The 20,964-nt window shown below is 37.2% G+C and overlaps 1 protein-coding gene across 2 annotated transcripts in view; it reads right to left on the bottom strand.

Annotated features, from left to right (window-relative positions):
• Uaca (uveal autoantigen with coiled-coil domains and ankyrin repeats) overlaps window positions 1-19,286 on the bottom strand; it is a 100,505-nt gene extending 81,219 nt beyond the window's left edge. The window contains exons 1-2 of one of the 2 annotated variants that reach the window (XM_071608433.1): window positions 19,142-19,191; window positions 15,142-15,187 (exon numbers count right to left, since the gene is read on the bottom strand). Coding sequence is in view for 1 of the 2 variants with exons in the window: in XM_027926006.2 (XP_027781807.2) it covers window positions 19,142-19,222 (81 nt within the window). In the remaining variant the exon portion in view is untranslated. Of the gene's footprint in view, window positions 1-15,141; window positions 15,188-19,141 lie in introns of both variants that reach the window. The other variant, XM_027926006.2, reaches the window with a different exon arrangement.
• Window positions 19,287-20,964: the final 1,678 nt, after the last annotated feature.

Here is a 20,964-nt window from a genome sequence, read left to right on the forward strand (position 1 = left end):
TACTCAAAGGAATAAAAGCAGCAAAGGGAGTGTTTGGGATTTCTCCCAATAAAATTATTACTCCATATACTATGGATCAAATTGATGAGTTAGCTAATGAGTTAAATACTTGGGCAATAATCATGTATAAATCTAATGTTTCATTTGATAATCACTTACCATCTAATCCTTTGTTGTCTTTTTGGTCTAAGCATCCTGTAGTTTTTCCAAAAATGACAAGAAAAACCCCTATCATGAATGCTCCAAATATATTCACTGATGGGTCAAATAATGGTACAGCAGCAGTAGTTACCCCTGATCAAACTTTTACATTTTTAGTACCCAAACAATCAGCTCAAAAGGTAGAGCTTAATGCAGTATTACAAGCTTTTATGATGTTTAAAGATTCTGTATTTAATTTATTTTCTGATAGTCAGTATGTAGTTAATGCTATAGTATCCCTTGAAGATGCTGGTAGGATTTTCCCTTCTTCTACTGTTTTCTCTCTGTTTTCCACTATACAAAGCCTAATTAATCTGGGACAGAAAAGATCCATTCTTTATAGGACATATCAGGGCACATACAGGATTGCCTGGAGCCCTTAGTTTGGGCAATGAATTAGCATATAAATCTACACATGACATACATATTTTCTCCACAATAGAAGAAGCTATAAATTTTCATAAAAGGTTCCATGTCAATGCTAATACTTTACAAAAGCATTTTAAAATAACTACAGAACAAGCCAGACATATAATAAAACAATGTCAAAATTGTGTGACATTTTTACCACAAGTTAATCTTGGAGTCAATCATAGAGGACTGATACCTAACCATATTTGGCAGATGGATGTCACACACTTGCCAGAATTTGGAAAATTAAAATATTTGCAGGTTACAGTTGATACTTCTTCCGGATTTTTGATGGGCTCCCTTCATGCCAGAGAAAAAACTAAAGATATTATAGCTCATTGCTTACAAAATTTTGCCACTGTGGGCGTTCCAAAACAGTTAAAAACAGATAAGGGTCCTGGTTATGCTTCTACCTCTTTTAAACAATTTTGCTCATCATTTGGCATTACTCACATAACAGGAATTCCATACAATCCACAGGGATAAGGCATAGTTGAAAGAGCTCATCAAACTATTAAAATGTACTTATTAAAACAAAAGAAGGCAATTGGAAAGGGATATATATCCCCCAAAGATAAACTTAAAATAACCCTTTTTACTCTAAACTTTTAAAATTTGGATTCATCAGGGCTTACTGCTGCGGAACTTAGTGCTGCGGAAAGACATTTGTATCCAAAAAATGTACATAAGCCTAAGGTACTTTGGAAGGATATTCTAACAGGACAATGGAAAGGTCCTGACCCAGTGATTGTCTGGTGTCGGGGCTCTGTTTGTGTGTTTCCACAGGGAGAACAGCAGCCGATTTGGATTTCAGAGAGATTAACCAAAACAATTTCTACAGACCAAAAAGAAGATGATTTGACTCAAATCCATAACAGCTGATATCCAGAACTCTAGCTTGGCTATTCTTACATCTGCGACAGTGATTAACCAGGATGCTTTTTTCAATATCTATTTTATTATTGTTTTTTCCCACATCATAAAGTTCTATTTTATTTTTGAGCTCATACAGACCTAGGTTAATGTTTTTCTGATCAGTTTTATTTTTTGACTGTGGAGCTTTTAAACATTGCAATGGAGATTTCACCTAGGTAAAGCTACAAGGCCTTTACTATTGTCTTATGTGTTGTATGTTACGTGTGCACACTTCTGTTTTGTGTTGTATGTCTGTATGTGCATATGTCCATATATCATATATGAGGAACGCTCATGAATAAATGGATCCAAATTTTTTTTATTATTCATGTGATTTTAATGGTTTAATTTAAATTGGGTAAACAGCTGTTGAGGATTGTTTTAATATGTGTACAAATAAGCAGGTTAACAGATCTGTTTGTTTACTTTCACCTTTCCTTTTCATTATATTTAATAATTCTGTTCAGGATAATGTAAATTGTTCTGAAAATTGTTTTCTTAGTACCTGCTGAAATGTTACATATTTTTTTTAACATCATTGTCAGAATTCCTATTTTCATCCCAGTGCCGGTGAAGACAAAGATGAAACCAAACTACAACTTCTTCGATAATTATCACAACAAACTGTATAAACTGATACATCAATGAATAATAACTCAACAAGTAATGCTCAATCAATGAGTCGATTTATTTTGGGAGGAAACGGACATATTGATAGATTCCTCCACTTTGAACTGCTTACAGAACTTGCCTGGAATATGTATCACTTGTATGCATTGTGATCTATCTGTTGATGCAGCAAATTATGGTAGTGCTGGTGTATCTTTGCTGATGTGTCACCAGTGATGCAATTTTTCCTAGGAGCCATCAATTGGCTTGGTGTCGTGGCATTTCTGTATCCTCCTCCCTTCTACTAGTGATGGTCTAATCTGGGGGGCCAACAGAGGTGAGGCAAAGAACCTCACCCCCTCACTGGTGCATAGGCCTATCCACAAGTATGACTATATGCTGGACCGGTAGTCAGTGACGGGTATGATCCAATTGCAGTGGTATCAACCTAAGACAGGAGGCTGACGCCTAAAGGTCAGTTCATCCAATGACGGGTAAGAACCATATGTTGAATTGGACAAATCTAACAGGCACGGTCCCTAGCCACATTGCTTGTTGCTTAATTAAACAGAAGGGGGAAGATGCTAAGAGCCACAGCCAAGTAATATGATGCATGGCATTTTTGGTTGAAAGGTGATGCCAGCAAGCCATTGAGATGATATGATTATGTTAAGATTTGCATTTACATGGATATTGGACTCCTGCTGTTCACCTCGACCTGCTAGGGGACTCCTGGAGAGTTCCCATTGGTTGGGGAAGTGCGGTAGGAGGGAATTCCGGAGGAGGAACTTCCTCTTGGGATCCGGGAGAACGCCGCGTGCGTCCATCGGCAATCTTCCCGGGAGCTTACGGGGCACTGGCGGCAGTTTCAAAAAATAAAGTTTGTTCCTGCTTGAGTGGCTCGTGATTTTGTGCCCAGCCAGACTGCAGCATCCAGCTCCAACCATTTACCTGCAAATGCCATAATTTCATTCATGTTTAAGGCTGAGTAATATTCCATTATGTATATATACCACAGTTTCTTTATCCATTTATCTGTTGAAAGGTATCTAGCTTGGTTCCATAGTTTAGCTATTGTGAATTGAGCTGCTATAAACATTGATGTGGCCAGGCACAGAGGATGAGACAGGAGGATGATGAGTTCAAAGCCAGCCTCAACAACAGCAAGGTGCTAAGCAACTCAGTGAAACCCTGTCTCTAAATAAAATACAAAATAAGGCTGGGGATATGGTTCAGTGGCCAAGTGCCCAAGTTCAATCCCTAATACCCGCCCCCCCCCAAAAAAATTGATGTGATTCATCACTATAGTATGCTGATTTTAAGTCCCCTGGGTATATGCCGGGAGTGGGATAACTGGGTCAAATGGGGGTTCCAGTCCAAGTTTTCTAAGGCATCTCCATACTGCTTTCCAGAGTGGTTGCACCAATTTGCAGTCCCACCAGCAATGTATGAGTGTACCTTTTTCCCCACATCCTCACCAAAACTTATTATTGCTTGTTTTCTTAATAATTGCCATTCTGAATAGAGTGAGATGAAACCTTAAAGTAGTTTTGATTTGCATTTCTCTAATTGCTAGAGATGTTGATATTGAACATTTTTTCATATATTTGTTGATCGATGTATTTCTTCTTCTGAGAAATGTCTGTTCAGTTCCTTAGCCCTTATACTGATTGGGTTATTTGGTTTTTGTTTGTTTGTTTGTTTGTTGTTGTTGTTTGGGGGGTTGGCGTTAAGTTTTTTTTTTAGTTCTTTATATACCCTGGAGATTAGCACTCTATCTGAGGTGCATGTGGTAAAGATTTTCTCCCGCTCTGTAGGCTCTCTCTTCACATTATCGATTTGTTTTTTTTGCAGAGTTTTTAGTTTGATTTTTGATTTAGTTTTGATTATTGATTATTGATTTTACTTCTTACACTTTTGGAGTCTATTAAGGAAGTCAGGCCCACATGATGAATATTTGGGCCTACTTTTTCTTGTATTAGGCGCAGGGTCTCTGTTCTAGTGCCTAAGTCTTTGATCCAGTTTGAGTTGAGCTTTGCGTAGGGTTAGAGAGAGAGATTTAATCTCATTTTGCTACACATGGATTTCTAGTTTTCCCACCACCCTTTTGTTGAAGAGGTTGTCTTTTCTCCAATGTATGTTTTTAGCATCTTTGTCTGGTATGAGATAACCATATTTATGTGGGTTTGCTTCAGAGAAGTATTTCTAAATCTTAGGCACTAGTGGACAAAAACCTATCAATATAAACCAGGCTCACCCTAGATCTAAGGAGAGCAGTACATAAGGGGCTGGATTCCCAGAATGACAGAAGAAAATAGGGATATGCAACAAAAGTGTGAAATCCAAAAATAAATAAATAAAAATAAAGCCTTAAATATTAGTGGAACTCAACTTTGCTGAAATTTTTTAATCTCATAGTAATAAATTATACAATAGCAAATACACATGTAGATACAGTGTTCTCAACAGAATTCCAAAGAAATGTCCCCAGCAAAATAAGCCAGGATTCTATCAGTATCAACTAGTAGAAAGAGCTTATTAACAGCTGTGAATGATGCCATGGAATGAAAAGCTTATAACAAACACAGAATACTTCAACTTCTCATCAAACATGCAAGTGTAATGTTTTCCATGGCTTACAAAATGCTCTAAGTCTAGGGTTCTCATTCACTTCTGTACTCTGAAGATTTCTTGGGGGAAAAAATGTGTATTTTGTCACATTTCAAGGATTGTTCCATCTCAACTGTGCTTTATTCAGTTAACCAACTCAAAACTGCATTGTGCAAAAACAAAAGCGGTATTCATATTTACCACTCATGGAATCAATATGAGCAGTTTGAATTAGAATTCAAATCTTTTAATTCCACTATAAGCAATAAATCTTACTATTCACCTCATAAAAATGTAGCAACACATTTCATTTTCAGAACTGGACCAGAGCAGTTCTGTATATAGCCAACAAAAATTAATGTAATGGTTTTAATTGACAGATAATGACCATTGCTTAAATTTCTATACCTTCTGTTCAACAGTTTCCAAAATATTTCCATTCTTTTTAGAACCTAAAATTTCTGGTAAGTTAGAAAGGTAAGTAGTGTCCCCAAGAGAAATAACTCAAAACTTTCTGAGATAAAGTGCTTTGCTCAAGTCACAGACATTTTTAGTAGCACTACCTGCACCTGAATCAAGATTTTTTTGATACTTTGTCTATCATCCCTGATCTTTTTGCTACAGAATGTCTCTATTTTAGTGGTATTAATACTTAAAAATGAAAGAAGATGTTTTTAGCATTGCATCAAATTTCTTTATATTCAGAGGGAAAAGCAAAATAACTGAATAAACATGTTAAAGAAAACATTTATTTTTTTAAGCTCCTAATAAAACTAATTTGAGAAAATAAATAGCTATTATCCTAATATTCTAAACTAGAAGAATTATTTAGCAGTCAAAACAATGGACACACTAATAATCCACTCTAGACAACCATGAGCTATTTTGAATAATTCAATAAGCTATACCCTATTCAGAAATTACATTATATTCTTAAACATAAATTTAGGTGATTTATTTTAAATTTAAAAAATTCAAAGAACAATAAATTTCAAATACTCATGGACATACAATGAATTTTTTGTTTTGTTCCTCAGGCAACACAGTGTCTCGCATAAAGAACATGTGTTTTTAAAAATGTGTTCAAATATAATTTAAATACTAAATAATAATTATTTCAAAAATTTTTCGATAAATTATAATTCTTAGCTATAAAGAAATTTTTTTAAAAAAATCAGTCAGTCTACAAATAGGAAAATATTCACTTAGTAGCAGAATGTAGAACTGAGCATCTAAGTGTGGTCTATACAATACTATGCAGGCAACTCTCTGGCACAAAGGCAAATGTGGTAACAGTCTTCTAGAATTTCCTCCTAAGATGCCACATCACTCAGTATAAGCCTGCTGCAAGGATAACTGCAGAGGCATGAAGTCAGTAATAAAAGCAAAAAGCCTGTTCCAGAGCTATGGTCCCTGCTTCAACCTAGTGACAAGACCAGTACAGCGCAAGTACTCATATGCAGCTGCATCAACACTCTCTTCCCACCTGCCACTACCCTTACTAATGCTCCTTCCCCAGATGCTAATCAGAGAGATTCTCTGCAGTGCAGAGGACTGCCAGTAACCCCTTTACTCAGCATCTGGCACAGTTTCCTCTCTAAATAAATATATTGGTATTATATGTTTTTTTTAAATAAATCAACTTAAAAGCACATTAGCAATTATTATAAATGTTTCATGGATGTGACAAAAATCATAAAAATAAGGAACTAATATTATTACTAAAGTTTGAAAGTTGGTGTTACCATGTACAATGCAAGGTAAAGGGGCCTGAGAAATTGGAAAACACAACTTTTTCATATTGTTGAGTTTCCTCACCTTTAAATAAAAGGTCCAATTTCAAATATCAGCATTATATTAAAGATATTTAAGAAGATTATTATTCTTAAGTGATGCATACTACGGTATTTAACGGTGAAATAAAATACTATGATTTGCCTTCAAATCATTCAGTGAAAAATGAGTGTACTATGTACATAAAATTTGATATACACATATACAAATAGAGCAAATGCAGCAATATATTAACGTTTGGGTCTAAGTAGTAGGCAGGAAGATCCTAGATCATGGTACTACTATTCTTTTTCTATTAAAAAGTCAAAGAAAACAAATTACCTTCTAAAAATTATCTTCATAATGTTAAACTAAGGTATTTTCCAAACATCATCAGAACATTGAGCCATTCTTCCAAACTAATTATAAGTAAGTGTGCTTTTTAAAAAACATTGTTAATATATAGGAAGCTGTAGGCAGTGTCCTCTCACCCCATCAGAACATAATTACATCCAATCAGATACCCAGGGGACTCAGTGGGAATCACACAGGACAAGTAGGCAGGGGCTTGAGAATCTGTTTGCTGTGTGACTAGTGAGTTAGAACTTTGGATCTCTGGTACCCTTCTCTCCATTTACTTCCAGCACTAAAGGATTCAGGCCCTCACTAATTCTTGCCTATGCCACTGAGGCAGTTTCATAACTGATCTACTACTCCAAGTTCCATCTCCTCCAATCTCTTCTGAACAGAACTACTACTAATAATTCATTAGAAACACACTTGATCATGTGATTGTCACCTCTGGGTCCACAGGACAAAGTACAAACACTTACAGATGGTATATTTAAAACCATTCCAACTTCCCCTCTGCCTATTTTCCACCCAAGCCCACTGATATCATTCTAGGATCCAGGAAAGCTGAGCTGACAATCTAACAGCTCCCTTCCCCCAACATCATATTTCTCTTCTATGTCTGTTCTTCCCTCTGATAGGAATTCTATCCTTTCCTGGATTACTTCTGTCACATCCTAGAAGCCTCCGACTAAGAGGCTCACTCTACAAACTGTTGATTGCCATGGGATAGGGAAAGGTAGGTGGAAAGCAACTACTTAATGGGTCCACAGTTTCCTTCTGAGGTGATGGAAATGTTTGGTACTACATAATACAGTATTTACACAATACTGTAGATACACAAGATGCCACTGAATTTTCACTTACATGATTAATTTTATGTTATGAATCTCACCTCAATTGCAAAAAGAAAAACAACAGCAGTTTACCTTGAAAAATCAACCTGGCTCACTTCTCAGCTCCACACTGGATGGATCAAGTACCTTGTACATTATCACAGCACTTAAGGCTTTACATTATGCTGCCAGAAAACTGTGAATAAGCCTTTTGTTTTGTCTTCTCATCTCCCAGTGTTCAGCCTAGGACAGCCCTTGAGAAATATTTATTTTCCATAATTGAAAAATAGAGATGCCAATTATCTCCCTCAGGGCAAGAAGCTGAAGCGGATGACCTTTGGAAGATCTAGGTTACATGAACACCTTACAGAAGTCTGTCTTTGTTGGAGAAGATCAGGAAATCCATACTTCACCCATAAGCAGTCAACAATGGAGTGACCTCCAGTGAGATGTTTCAGTTAGTAATTAAGAAGTAATCTTTACTGAGACAACTTCAGGCACTATGCTAACAAGTAAGCCCCGATTATGTCTCACAGCTACTCTACAAAATACAATTATTAACCGCATCTTCCAAATGAGGCAAACAAACATATTTGAGTTCTTGCCTAAGGTCACAAAACTGATTACCAGGAGTGGCAACACTCAAACCCAGGCTACCTGGGCTACACAGTTTAACCAAGTAGCATCAACATGCTACCCTACCCTTTTATATTTGTCCCACTACAGTTTCAAGAGCCATTTAGGGTCATTCTTTGGCCCACCATTACCTTTTATAAGGCTGACAAGGCATTTCATTTACTTACTTATCCATTGTCATGATTGCTATTTATATTCCATACAGTGATTTTTAAAGATATATATGTTAATTTTAAAAATCTATCCATCAAAAAAGAGAAATGATCCTTAAAAAGATCTCTCAATTAAAAGACTTCTCACATGTAAATCAGCAAGCATTTGACTGTTCCTCTTGCCCATGCCAAAAAAGGTCATGTGCCTGCTTCACTAGACCCACACCCACAAGGCTTCCTCACTGAAGTGCCCCAACCTCTGCACAGGGTAAACCCCCTACAGATTTAAAAAACAAAAACAAAAAAAACCATGAAATTTAAAAACCATGCTGAAAGAAGAATGGCCCATTCTTACTTTTTTAGTTTAGAGAATGTTGGGAGCTGCCCCATAGGAACCGAGCACCCCTTAGCCCTGAGCCATGGAAATGTGGAGCTGTGGCAAGCCAGCCATGGGCTGTGTGTGAACTAGGGGCATTGAGTGCACACAGTGGACTGACCTGTCTTGCCCCTCTGTTTGGGTGGGACTCGCTCTGGTCTTTACACTTGCTCTGCCTTTGACCCCCACACATCTCAAGAGTTAGGCATGGCCTTTCTAGATGTCAGTCCATCTACGACAACAGACATCAGGAAGCTAGACCCAACCCCCTGACACCTGACCCCTTGCCTCATTTGATGTCTTATCCCCAATAAAAGGGTTCAGCACATGCCCCATGCTCTCTCTCTTTCCATGGACCCCTAAGATCAGAGAAGCTGGCACAGGACCCAAAGAAAAAAGTATTTCTCTGTCTGTGTGATTATTTCATGCAGTCCAGTTCACCTGGAGTGACATGAAGCAGGGGTAAGGGTATAGCTCAGCAGTAGAGCACTTGTCCAGGAAGAACAAGACCCTGGGTTTGACCCCTAGAGCCCACAGGAAAACAAAAACAAAACCAAAAGCAATGACGTCTAAGTGTGCACATGTGCATGCTCTCTCACACATTCTCTGCCACTCTCTCTCTCTAAGAAAATGCCACAATCTAGAAAGAAGAAAATTTTTACCAAGATTCAGTAAAAATAAAAATAATTATTTGTACATCTTTAAGGGAAAACCTTACTACAGAGTTAATGTCAAACCTTGACAACTTAGCAATAAAGCCGATATTAAAAATGTCATCTCTTTAAAAAACACACACCCTTTTAGACATACATACACACAACCCTCCAGATTAAGCCAGTTTTCAGTTCTACTGGATCCTCAGGACTTCCTTTACCTATATATACATCCTTCTAAAAATCTGATGCTAAAATCAAGCATGAGAGGATAATGTACAAAAGATCCAAAAAAAAAAAAAAAAAAAAGAAGGGGGTATGTAACAGTATTAATATAGAACAATGTAGAATTCAAGTAAAAAGTCATAATGTGACAAACTAGACCCTTTTACAGTGAATATAAAATAGCCAAGAACCTTAATGTAGCAATTATCACAAAATTAAATACTTTAAAAAAAACTTTGAAATACAGGGGAAAATGACAGAAACTCACTATACTGAGATACAGGCTACTCTCAAAGCTATGACTGACCAAGCAACAAAGATACAGATATAAAGATCTTCCAGATCAATATGAATAAGACATCAGTTTAAAAAATGGTAAAAGAACATGAACAAACAATTTCTAAAACAAGAAATGAAAGCAGTCACTAACATGAAAATATGTTCAAACTCCCTAGAACACAAAAACACAAATTAAAGCAACAATTCTTTTTTTCCTATCAAGTTGACAAATATTTGCTTACATTCATTCTATCCATTACTGAAAGGATACAGGGAATCTAACAATTTCATACACCACTGGAGGAAGTATAAATTGATGTTGAAACTTCCCATTGAAGACCTGCTTTCCTGTTAAACACCCCACCCATTTTTTATATGGCTTAAGATACAAATTCCATAATTTTAAATTTGAAATTATACCAGTTCAGAATGGTAAGGACTTGGATTCCAGAACCAGGCTACCTAGCTTCCCACTTACCAGCCATGGCAGGTAAATTATTTAACTTCTATCTGAAATGATGGCAAAGTGCCCACTTCTTATTATTGCTGTGAGGACTAAGTTAATGTAAATCACTTAGAAGAAAGCTCGGACACACATGCTCAAAACATGTTGGCTAGGGCACTTTTATTTCTCATGAACAATTTAAGTAATTCACTAGCATTTCCTGAGAACAAAACAAATCCAACAGATAAAACTTTTTTGTGTGATTACAAACAATTCCATTTGTTTTTGTGCTGTACTTTTTTAAGCCCCCCCCCAAAATATATACATTTTCTAAATATATTAAAGCTATATAATCATTTGTATCTGCTCAAATAATTTCATATTGCTTATAACTTTCAAATACAAATTTGTTAGCATAAAATATTATTTAAAATTGTTCATATATCACTACTGTAGTGTTAAGATAATTAAATACTAACTAAATAACAAAGAGGCAGGATGGAATTTTAAAACAAGCACAACCAGTGGTTATGGCACAGTAAATAGCACTATGGGTAACTTGTTTGGTCTCAACTCTATTTTCTACAGTGATTTATATGAGGTGGGTATTTTGTTTTTCGTTTTGTTTTTAAGAACAGAGGATGGAACCCAGGGCATCATACATGCTAGGCAAGTGCTCTACCACTGAGATACACAACTGGCCTCCAAAGGCTTTAAAACAATAGCAGCCTTTTATCCTAACTGGTTGTCATATACCTACTCTTTATTAAAAAGACTTGCCAGGTCTGATTCAATTAAACAATTACAATTTATCCCATTCCCACCCTTTGCTAGATCCTTTAGTCACTCAACCACATCATTTCCTCTTCTGCCCATCATTTTAGAGAGGTTACCATTTGAAAATAATATTAACATTTAGGATTTCTGAGAACAAAACAAGTCCAACAGGCAAAACTTTTTTGTGTGATTACAAACAATTCCATTTGTTTTGTGGGTTGTACTTTTAAGCCCTATATATATATTTTTTTTTCTAAGTATATTAAAGCTATATAAAATGTTTAATAATTTTATTTTTTGGTGATATAAATATACTATCCCACTTTTCTAATTTTAGAAAGTGCATTTCAGTCCTCTGTTTTTAGGGAAATTCCTTACATAAATAACTTTGTTTTCTCTTGAATAAATAAGCTCATACAGGTGAAAATTTTGACCATCTGATATATCCTTTAGGTGGCAGAATAAATATTTGCCTAACTGTAATAATAGGATAGTGAATGGTTCCATATTATAGAGATGAATACAAACAGAATACATGAGTTATAAGGTTCAAATATAGTACTTTGGACCTAGATTTTTCTACCAAGGACCCAACTAAACATAGCTGATGACAACAAAATTTTGTCGGCTATTAGCTAAATCTAGGGATGATGGCAGAAGAGAAAGGGTAAACTTGTTAAATCACTATTATGAAAACTTCTGAAGGTGAAACTTTAATGACTCCACTACAGTCTCTCTAAACATGGCATAAACATCAAGTATTTTAAAATTTTAATTCAAGTTAATAATAAAAGGGGGGGGGGGACCTTCCCTAACTACAACCCCCAATCTGTTGCCTTCTAACCCCTTTCACTGAAATTCTTACAAGGTGATTAGTTTAGTTTCCTAACCTGATGCACCCTCAGCAGGCTAAATAATTTCACAGTTCCACACCACAATACTTGCTCTTCTTTTGCCTACAAAGTCATTCAAGTTGTCTTTCTGGCCCTGGCGGAAGCTTCACTTGCCAGCCTTTCCCCTGTCCCTACTCTATACATCTGCACTCCCATAGTAATATATACAGACCTCTATTATGGCTCTGATACTGTATTACTGTTATTGTTTAATTGTCTCTTAAAATCCTTGAAGGCTGAGACTAGATCTTTCTTATTATAAAAATTTTAGGAAATATGCTGAATTCAACAGTAATACAAAAGTAGGTACAATAGCATCACAAACCACCCAGCTACAACTGACCAATTTTAGTTCAACTATAACCCTACTTACTCACCCCATCTACCCTCCACCAGAGTATTTTGAAGCAAATCCTAGACTTCATATTATTTCATCTGTAAAAGCACTTCTAAACATATCTTTGAAAGATACTCTTTATAAAGATAATGACATTACTACCATAGTCACATTTAAATTTGTTAAATAATTCTATATCATGAAGTATCCAGTTAGTGTTTACATTTCCTCAATTGTCTTATAAGTTTTCACTTTCTACAACTACTTAATCAGGGTCTAAATAAAGTCCATCATTGCAATTGTCAATATGTCTTTTAATCTCTTAAAATCTTGTAATCTCTAGATTTCTTCTCCATCTTTTTTCTTTTCTTATAATTTATTTTTGAAGACACCAGGTCACCTGTTCTTTAGTTTCCCACACTCAGAATTTTCCTGACTACATCTCACATTTCTCTTTCCTTTGTATTTTCTATAAAATGGTGGTTATATGTAAAGGGCTATCATATTCAGGTATGATTTTCTGGGCAAGATACTAATAAATGATCTACCAGGGGATAATGTTCACTGTCTAAACTCTACACCCATTAATTCACTAGGACATGTAAAATCATAATACGCTAGCATTCTTGCTTACTAGCTTGAAGAATATGTGATATGTTAATTCTATCACCCCTTCTTCATTTATTAGCTGGGATAAAATTCCTTTCATAAAGAGAAACTTTCCCTTATTGACAGTTCAGTTACCCTGAGATACAGTTTACAACAGAAAATCATGACAAATATTTTGTTATATCTCTTTATTTTCCAGAGCTTAAAAGAATGCATCAGTTCCCCAGCATACTCTAAAAGTGACAAATTGTTTTTATTTTTTAATCATCACTACGAACTCATGGATTGAAAGATTTTAGTCCACTGTAGTTGTTTCCTAATCAATGATCAAAAAGTCCCATCTGTGGCCAAGTGGGGGCCTCTTCAAGTTAGCATCAGAATTCTAATCTTTGATTCCCCCCCGCCCCTGCATTCTAGCATGACAAGGAATTCCAGGCTCATCTTGTACTACTTCTGCTTCCAGTTTGGAATCATCCATTTCTTCAAAGAGGATGTAACAATTAATCCATTCTTGAGACTAACTTAATATTCCATAAATATTTTCCAAGCTAAGTAACTGCTGAGCAAAGTCCAATTCCTAAACTAAGTTTAAATTTGAACAGTATGTATGATGCACAATAAAGACATACAAATTACTTCATCCTTATTAATATAAGTAATTAAAATCCTAAACTACTCATCACTTAAGTTTTTAGACTCATGTACCAGAAGACCTACAAAAGCAACTGTTTTGGTATTCAGATACAAATTTCATAATTCAAATACACATGATAATCTGGGTAAACCTGCTGCTTATGTTGGGGTTGAAATGGAAAAGTGTGAAAAACAAAACAAACAAAAAAATCTTCTTAACTATAATCTTCACCCTTCAAGAATCACAGGAAATACAATGCAAGAATAAGAATAGGAAGTTGTCTAAATAAAGCTTTAATTAAGATACACATTTTTAATTAAAGGTTGTAATCTTTAATGATAATGAGTGAATAGTGCTCAATTAAGTATCATGAGTTTAGAATGAACATAACGATTTGTGATCTTAATTATTCACATTACCCAGAAGTCATTGTGGTAATATTAACATGTTTTCAAACACACCCAAATCCCTGAGTGGAAAACATAAAACCAAAACTAAAATCCAAACTAAAACAAAATCATGTTTAACTCTTTATGCTTTCTAAACATCTCAAACTAATATCCTTAGTAGGAACCAAAAGAAGTTTTTTGAAAAAATTTTAGTTGCTATTTTGTAACCAAATTCCTTTAGAAATCAAAATGTTTCTTCAGGGTGCTGAGGCATTAGCAAGATGCTTTCAGAACAAAATTAGAATCTGGCACTGTGGGACATGCCTTTAATTCCAGCAACTTGGGAGGCTGAGAAAGGAGGGTTGCAAGCTTGAGACCAGCCTCAGGAACTTAGTGAGACCCTGTTTCAAAATTTAAAAAAAAAAAAAAAAAAAAGAAAGAAAGAAAGAACTGGAAAGTGCATAACCACTCACTGATAAAGCACCCCTGAATTCAATCCCAATATCCAAAAATGAAAAGGAAGCAAAAGTAATCACTGCAGGACCTCCCAGGTCAGAAAACTTTTACAATCAAGACTTTGCTACAAATGTTGAATATAGCTACAATTTAAAGTGGAACTGCCCCTTCCAAAGTATCTGCTTACAATATTTGTCTCTAGCATGCAGCCTCTACTGGTTCTTAATTTTATTACTAAAGGTCAGATTTCATAATTAAAAATAAGTGTAGCAACAGAAATATTCTAGTTTATGATTAATAAATGCAGCTATCTCCAGATTTGACTTGTAAAGTACTAATCATCAAATGTATTTTACTCTGAATTGATAATTGTGAACTGTTTATCTATGGATATATAAACCTGTCCCCATTTAGCTGGGCTTTAAACTCACTAGCATATTTATAACAATGGTACTAGTCTGATCATTTAAAATTACTTTTTTTCTACACATCATCTGTGTATAATTATAATTTAGTATGTTAAGCTAAGATGTTATATTTTACATACATACTATGTCATAAAATGTTTACATACCTAACATACTTCAGTCTATTGCTCATGTCTCCTCTTCAGATATAAGCTTAAATAAATACACAAAGAAAACCATGATATAAACAATTTTAAAATTTCTCTCAAATCAAAGTAGCTCAAATTGTAATTATTTCCATGATAATAAAAAAAAACGTTAAATTCAAATTAAGGGATTCAAATAGGGGAAAGGAGGGAGAAAAAAGAAAGCAAGATGTATACCTTCTTACAACAGAATAAATTCTGTGTGTATCCAAAAAATGCAACAAAGCAAACAGAAGAAACTTGGGGAATTTCTGCTGTTGTTTAATATTGCAGAGTGAAAAGGCCAAAATGTAACATAAATCTAAATCTAAAAGTCACAAAATAAAAGGTTAAGAATTCCGATAGTATAAAAACAAGCACTTTCTGCCCAGCAAATGCCACCATAAAAATATCATGACAAATTACCAATAAATTAATATTAGCTATTCATATTAAAAGGGCTAATTTTCATGCCATAAAGTACATATAAATTAATAAAAAATCAACAATGCAATAGAAAAATGGGAAGGATAAACTGTTCACAGAAAAGAAGATGCAAAGCAACTGAAGAGATACTTCACAGAAGAAGAAATACAACTGGTCAACAAATATATAAAAAAATGTTGAACATCTCTAGCAATTAGAGAAATGCAAATAAAAACTACACTGAGATTCCATCTTACTCCAGTCAGAACGGTAAATGAAGAATCCAAGTAACAATAAGTGTTGACAAGGATGAGGGGGGAAAAGTACACTCATACACTTCTAGTGGAACTGCAAATTGGTGCAACCACTCTGGAAAGCAATATGGAGATTCCTCAGAAAACTTGGAATGGAACCACCATTTGACCCAGTTATCCCACCCCTTAGCATATACCAGAGGACTTAAAAACAGCATTGGATAGCAGCCACATCAATGTTTACAGCAGCTCAATTCACAATAGCTAAGCTATGGAACCAACCTAGGTACCCTTCAACAGATGAATGGATAAACAATGGAAATTACTCAGCCATAAAGAAGAATGAAATTATGGCATTTGCCAGTAAATGGATGGAACTGGAGATGGAAATGGAGACTATCATGTGAAGTGAAATAAGCCAATCCCAAAATAACCAAAGGTGGAATGTTCTGATATCCGGATGCTAACACACAATAAGTGGGGGAGGGAGAATAGAAGTTCATTGGATTAGACAAAGGGGAATGAAGGGAAGGGAGATGGAAAGACAATAGAATATGACATAACTTTCCTATATTCATATATGAATGCATGACCAGTGAAACTCCACATCATGTACAACCACAAGAATGGGAAGTTATACTCTATGTTTATATGATATGTCAAAATACATTCTAGTGTCATGTATAACTAAAAAGAATTAAAAAAAAATTAATATGAGAAAAAGAAGATGCAAACGGCTTGTAAAAATTTGAAAAGATGTTCCACTTCAATCATAAGGGAAATAATGCAAATCTAAAGTACCCCTGTCATATTTTATCTGTCAGACTAGCAAAGATCAAAAAATTTGAAGACTTTTAATAAAAGTTCAAAAACATTTTTTCCCCACACATTGGTTTCATGATACATAAAAGGAAATTTGACAACATCTTTTAAGGTACAAAGAATGTACCTATCCTCTAACCTAGCAATTCCACTTCCAGGAATGGGAAGCTCTGGACCAAATTCACCATTAACAAAACAACACAGGATATGGAACAGCAAGAAAGGTGAGTTACTATTTCTATGAAGGATGAATATTTATATTCATATTTGTTTATATATACCAAGCTCTCTCTGAAGGAACATGCAGGCAACTAATAACAACAGTAGCCTCTGAGGTGGGTGGGGCCAGGTGGATAAAGGACAGGGATGAAAGGCGGACATTCTGTTGCAAATATTTGTTGTTGTTGTTGTTCCTTGCAAGTCAAACCAGTTCCTATATTATCTATTCAAAAATGTCTAAAGTCAAGGTGGGGCTGGGAAGGAGGGAGGGAGAGGCCTGCCCAATCATAACAATAAATACATATGTGACCAAATCAGGAGTTATGATGTAATATATAGACTGAAAAGCAGAAGGAATCGATTTCTCCTCTATATTTTATTCTAGCTTGGTTTGGCTTTATTAGTTACCACACTCACTTTCATTTAAAAATCTTACAAAACTTACTCTAATATGTATCAAACTGAGAAGACGTTTGCTTTTTTTTTTTTTTTTTTTTTTTTGTACTGGGGATTGAACTCAGGGGCATTCAGCCATTGAGCCACATTCCCAGTCCTATTTGTATTTTATTTAAAGACAGGGTCTCACTGAGTTACTTAGAGCCTTTCTTTTTCCTGAGGCTGACACTGAACCCGCGATTCTCCTGTCTCAGCCTCCCAAGCCGCTGGGATTACAGGCATGCACCATCATGCCCGGCTCCATGTATTTCGTCTTCATTCCATTATTTTATGAAAAGTAACAGAATGCTGAATTTAATGAGCACTAAAGACATAAGCTTCCAAATGTATAAAATGAAAATTGAGATATGGAATATACCAATAACAATCAAATACTCTCTCTACTTTTCTAGAGGAGAAAACAGGATAAAATTAAGGTATATAAGTTTTCAAGTGCTATGTAAATCCTTAGTGTAAAAACAAACAAAACTGTGGGAGATGTAGCTAAATAGATATAGAACAGCATATCTTCCATAAAGCTGAAAACACAACCTGTATCACAAAGAAGTTCAATCTTTAACTTGGCTATAATGATCTCCAATATTACTACATATTTTTGCCAATTATTATTTTAAGTGAAATCAAAGGAGTCTTTTTTCCTGAGCTTATGAAACATTTTCAAGCTTTACTAACACCACCAAATATCATATTATCTGAATCTATTCTTTTTATTTTTTAAACTTTTAATTAAAAATTCTAGTCCCTCCACACTTTCCTTATGACCTAGTAAAATAATCCTGGAAATGGGTGGAAACAAAGGCACAAATCTGTATAAAGTCTAATTCGTATTTTCATAAAAAGCATATAATCCTTTGGTAAAATCTACATAAAACTATAAAGATCCTTTTCAATTACTCCCACTATGTAACTGGGCTGTTTCAGCATAAATTTCCTCAGTATTTGATTCTTCAACGCTTTTTAAATAGCATTTATTTTAATAACACAGAATTGTGATGATATTGCCATTCTTCTAACCTGCCAAATTATCTAAATCCCAACATCTGCGGTCAGGCTGTTTCCCAAGATCCCTGTTCTCTTGCCAACTAAACAGAGGCCCTGACTATTCTCCTTCTTAGCCTGCACACAGAGGCGGGCTGCAAATCAGAGCCCAGTGGGTGTCCTTTACAGATCTGCTCCACAGCTGACATGGCCAACAGGGCAACCCCCTTCCTGACTTCCCGACCTACAGGGTCAACACCTAAGTGAGGATTTGTCTTCACAACGATGCCCATTCTCTCGGCCTCTCTCGAAATCAGATTTTCCCAGTGACAGCGACAGCGGAAGACCCACGACGTCCACGCAGCCCGGCAGGACTCAGGCTCGCAGTCACAGCCCAGAGACCGGTTCGGAGTCCGCGCGAGGCGGCGCCGGGGGCGCGGCCTGCCCACCTGGGCAGGGGAACCCCGGGCAGGGGACGCCTTGCGACCGCCTCGCCCCGGCGGAGGACTGCGGGCGGGGAGCCAGCGCCGAGAAAGGGGAGGGGCTGCGCGCGGAGACACTCCGCAAACGCCAGCTTTAGTAGGGGACTACAAACCCGCAGCCCCCGGGCTTCTCCAGAAGCTCCGAGACGCAGCGACGAGGAGCGGGTCAGGGACCCCCGAGGAGCTGCTGCCGCGGCGGGGAGGGTCCGCGGGGTCTCCGAGCCTGAAGGAGGGTCGCCGGGCCCTAGAGCCGGACTGACTGAGGGCCCGCGGGGAAGGGCGGCGCAGGGCTTGCGGGAGTCGAGCGCAGGGAAGCCCAGAACGCGCGCGGACCGCGGGACTCACCGCGCTGGCGGCAGCAGTGGCGCCTGACGACGCGGGGCCGGGCGCGTCCTGCCTCCTCAGGCGGGACTTGAGGCTCTTCATGGCCAACTCTTGGCAGACCGGCTCCCGGCGGGCGCGGCGCGCCTGGCCCGCGCGCGAACCTTCAAGCTTGAGAGTTGCGAGAGCGAGACGGGGAGGAGGAAACTTCGGGGGCGGTGCGGGCTGTCCCCGCCCCACCTGCCACCTGGGGCGGCCGCCTGCTCCCGGCCTGAGGAGCTCCCCTCCCTCAGCCAATCGGCTGACCGCATGGCGGGGGTGGGGTCGGCCCCAACCAATCGGAATCCGGGAAGAGGGAGGGACTTCCCTTTTAAACTTAATAACACCCTTCCTCTCGATTGCTGGAGGAAAAGTTAGGGAACTTCGAGTGGCGTAGGTGTGCGGCTAGTGTCGTAGAAAGGCTCCAGGCTCCATACTTCTGGCGTCCGCCCACTCGGGCGGTGGAGCCTAAGGTCCAGAGCATGCTTAGGGTCCCGCTAGGCCAGCTCTAGTCTTCCCGGACTCCCTCTTCTTTCCAACCACGTGCTCTTTCCAGAGTAAAGTTCTCTTCCGTTGTGTCCCAGAAATTACTCTGGGTTACCTGTACAAAGACCAGATTTCGAGAGCAATTTCTCTTCCGCCTGATGTTTTACGTACCAAAAACTCCAGAACGGTAACCTCTAAGAAATAGGTTGTTGATAGTACAGAAGGACATACAGTTAACAGACTTTAACATACGTTATTGTAAATCAAAGTACATGTTAGGTGTTATTTGTTGAGTGAAGAACCCACTGCTTTGGAGGGAAAGAGATGGAATGAAGGGGAGAGGTGCTCTCAATAAACAAAATTTGCCCACATGGCCAAAGTGATGTTGTCAAAAAAAAAAAAAAACTAAGTCATAATGTGTTTCCTATAGAAACACATTACAGATTAAAGTGTAGAAATGACTCTCGGAGGCTGAGACAGGAGAAATGCAAGCTTGAGCCCAGCCTCAGCAATTTAATGAGATCTTGTCTCCAGATACACAATAAAAAATAAAGAAAAGGTCAGGGGATGTAGCTAGGTGGTAAAGCACCCCCTGGTTCAGTCTCCAGTAATACATACACACACACACACACACACACACACACACACGTATAAAAATGAAAGAACAGAAATATGGATTAACGAAAATTATTTAAGGAAAGGGTGAAGAAATCGTCTGGTGAGCAATACCCAATAATTTGCTGTCAATGCGATAGTTTCAAAAATCTTTGGTGTCAGTTTTTTCCCAGTAAAATGTTTATTCTAGCAAGCAACCATTTCAAAAGACAAACAGGTTGTCCATGGTTCTAACAAAGGACTCTTTTTGTCTTCTAACAGGGCAGTTGCTTTTTTTTAGTTTCCTTATAGCAACTCAAGGTTTTATTCAAATATTTCAAGAAAGTTTCCAGAACTCTCTTAGAGAGACAGCATTCAAAGACTCCTTTTAAAAAGTAAATAACAAGTACTGGAAAAAAATACTAATTGTGTCTTAATTGTATCTATGGAAGAAAATTTTCTTTGATTCCCCCTTTTTCTCAAGGGCCACAATCAGTTTTTGTAGGCTCTTTATAGTGTTTGCAGATGGCCGGTTACTCTCTGTCCTCACTGCCACTACAGAGCCAAAATTATCTGATGCCTGTATCATTATAGAAGCTTCCCAACCAGTATTCCAAACTCCAGTCCTCTCCCATTACCAATAAGTTACTAACCATCACTGAAAAGTCTTACAAACTTCTCTTTTTTCAAAACCCTTCAACAGCAAGTGGGTAAATCTACCTTCTTTA

Source organism: Marmota flaviventris, chromosome 2 (genome assembly GCF_047511675.1).
Source record: "Marmota flaviventris isolate mMarFla1 chromosome 2, mMarFla1.hap1, whole genome shotgun sequence".
Taxonomy (NCBI): domain Eukaryota; kingdom Metazoa; phylum Chordata; class Mammalia; order Rodentia; family Sciuridae; genus Marmota; species Marmota flaviventris.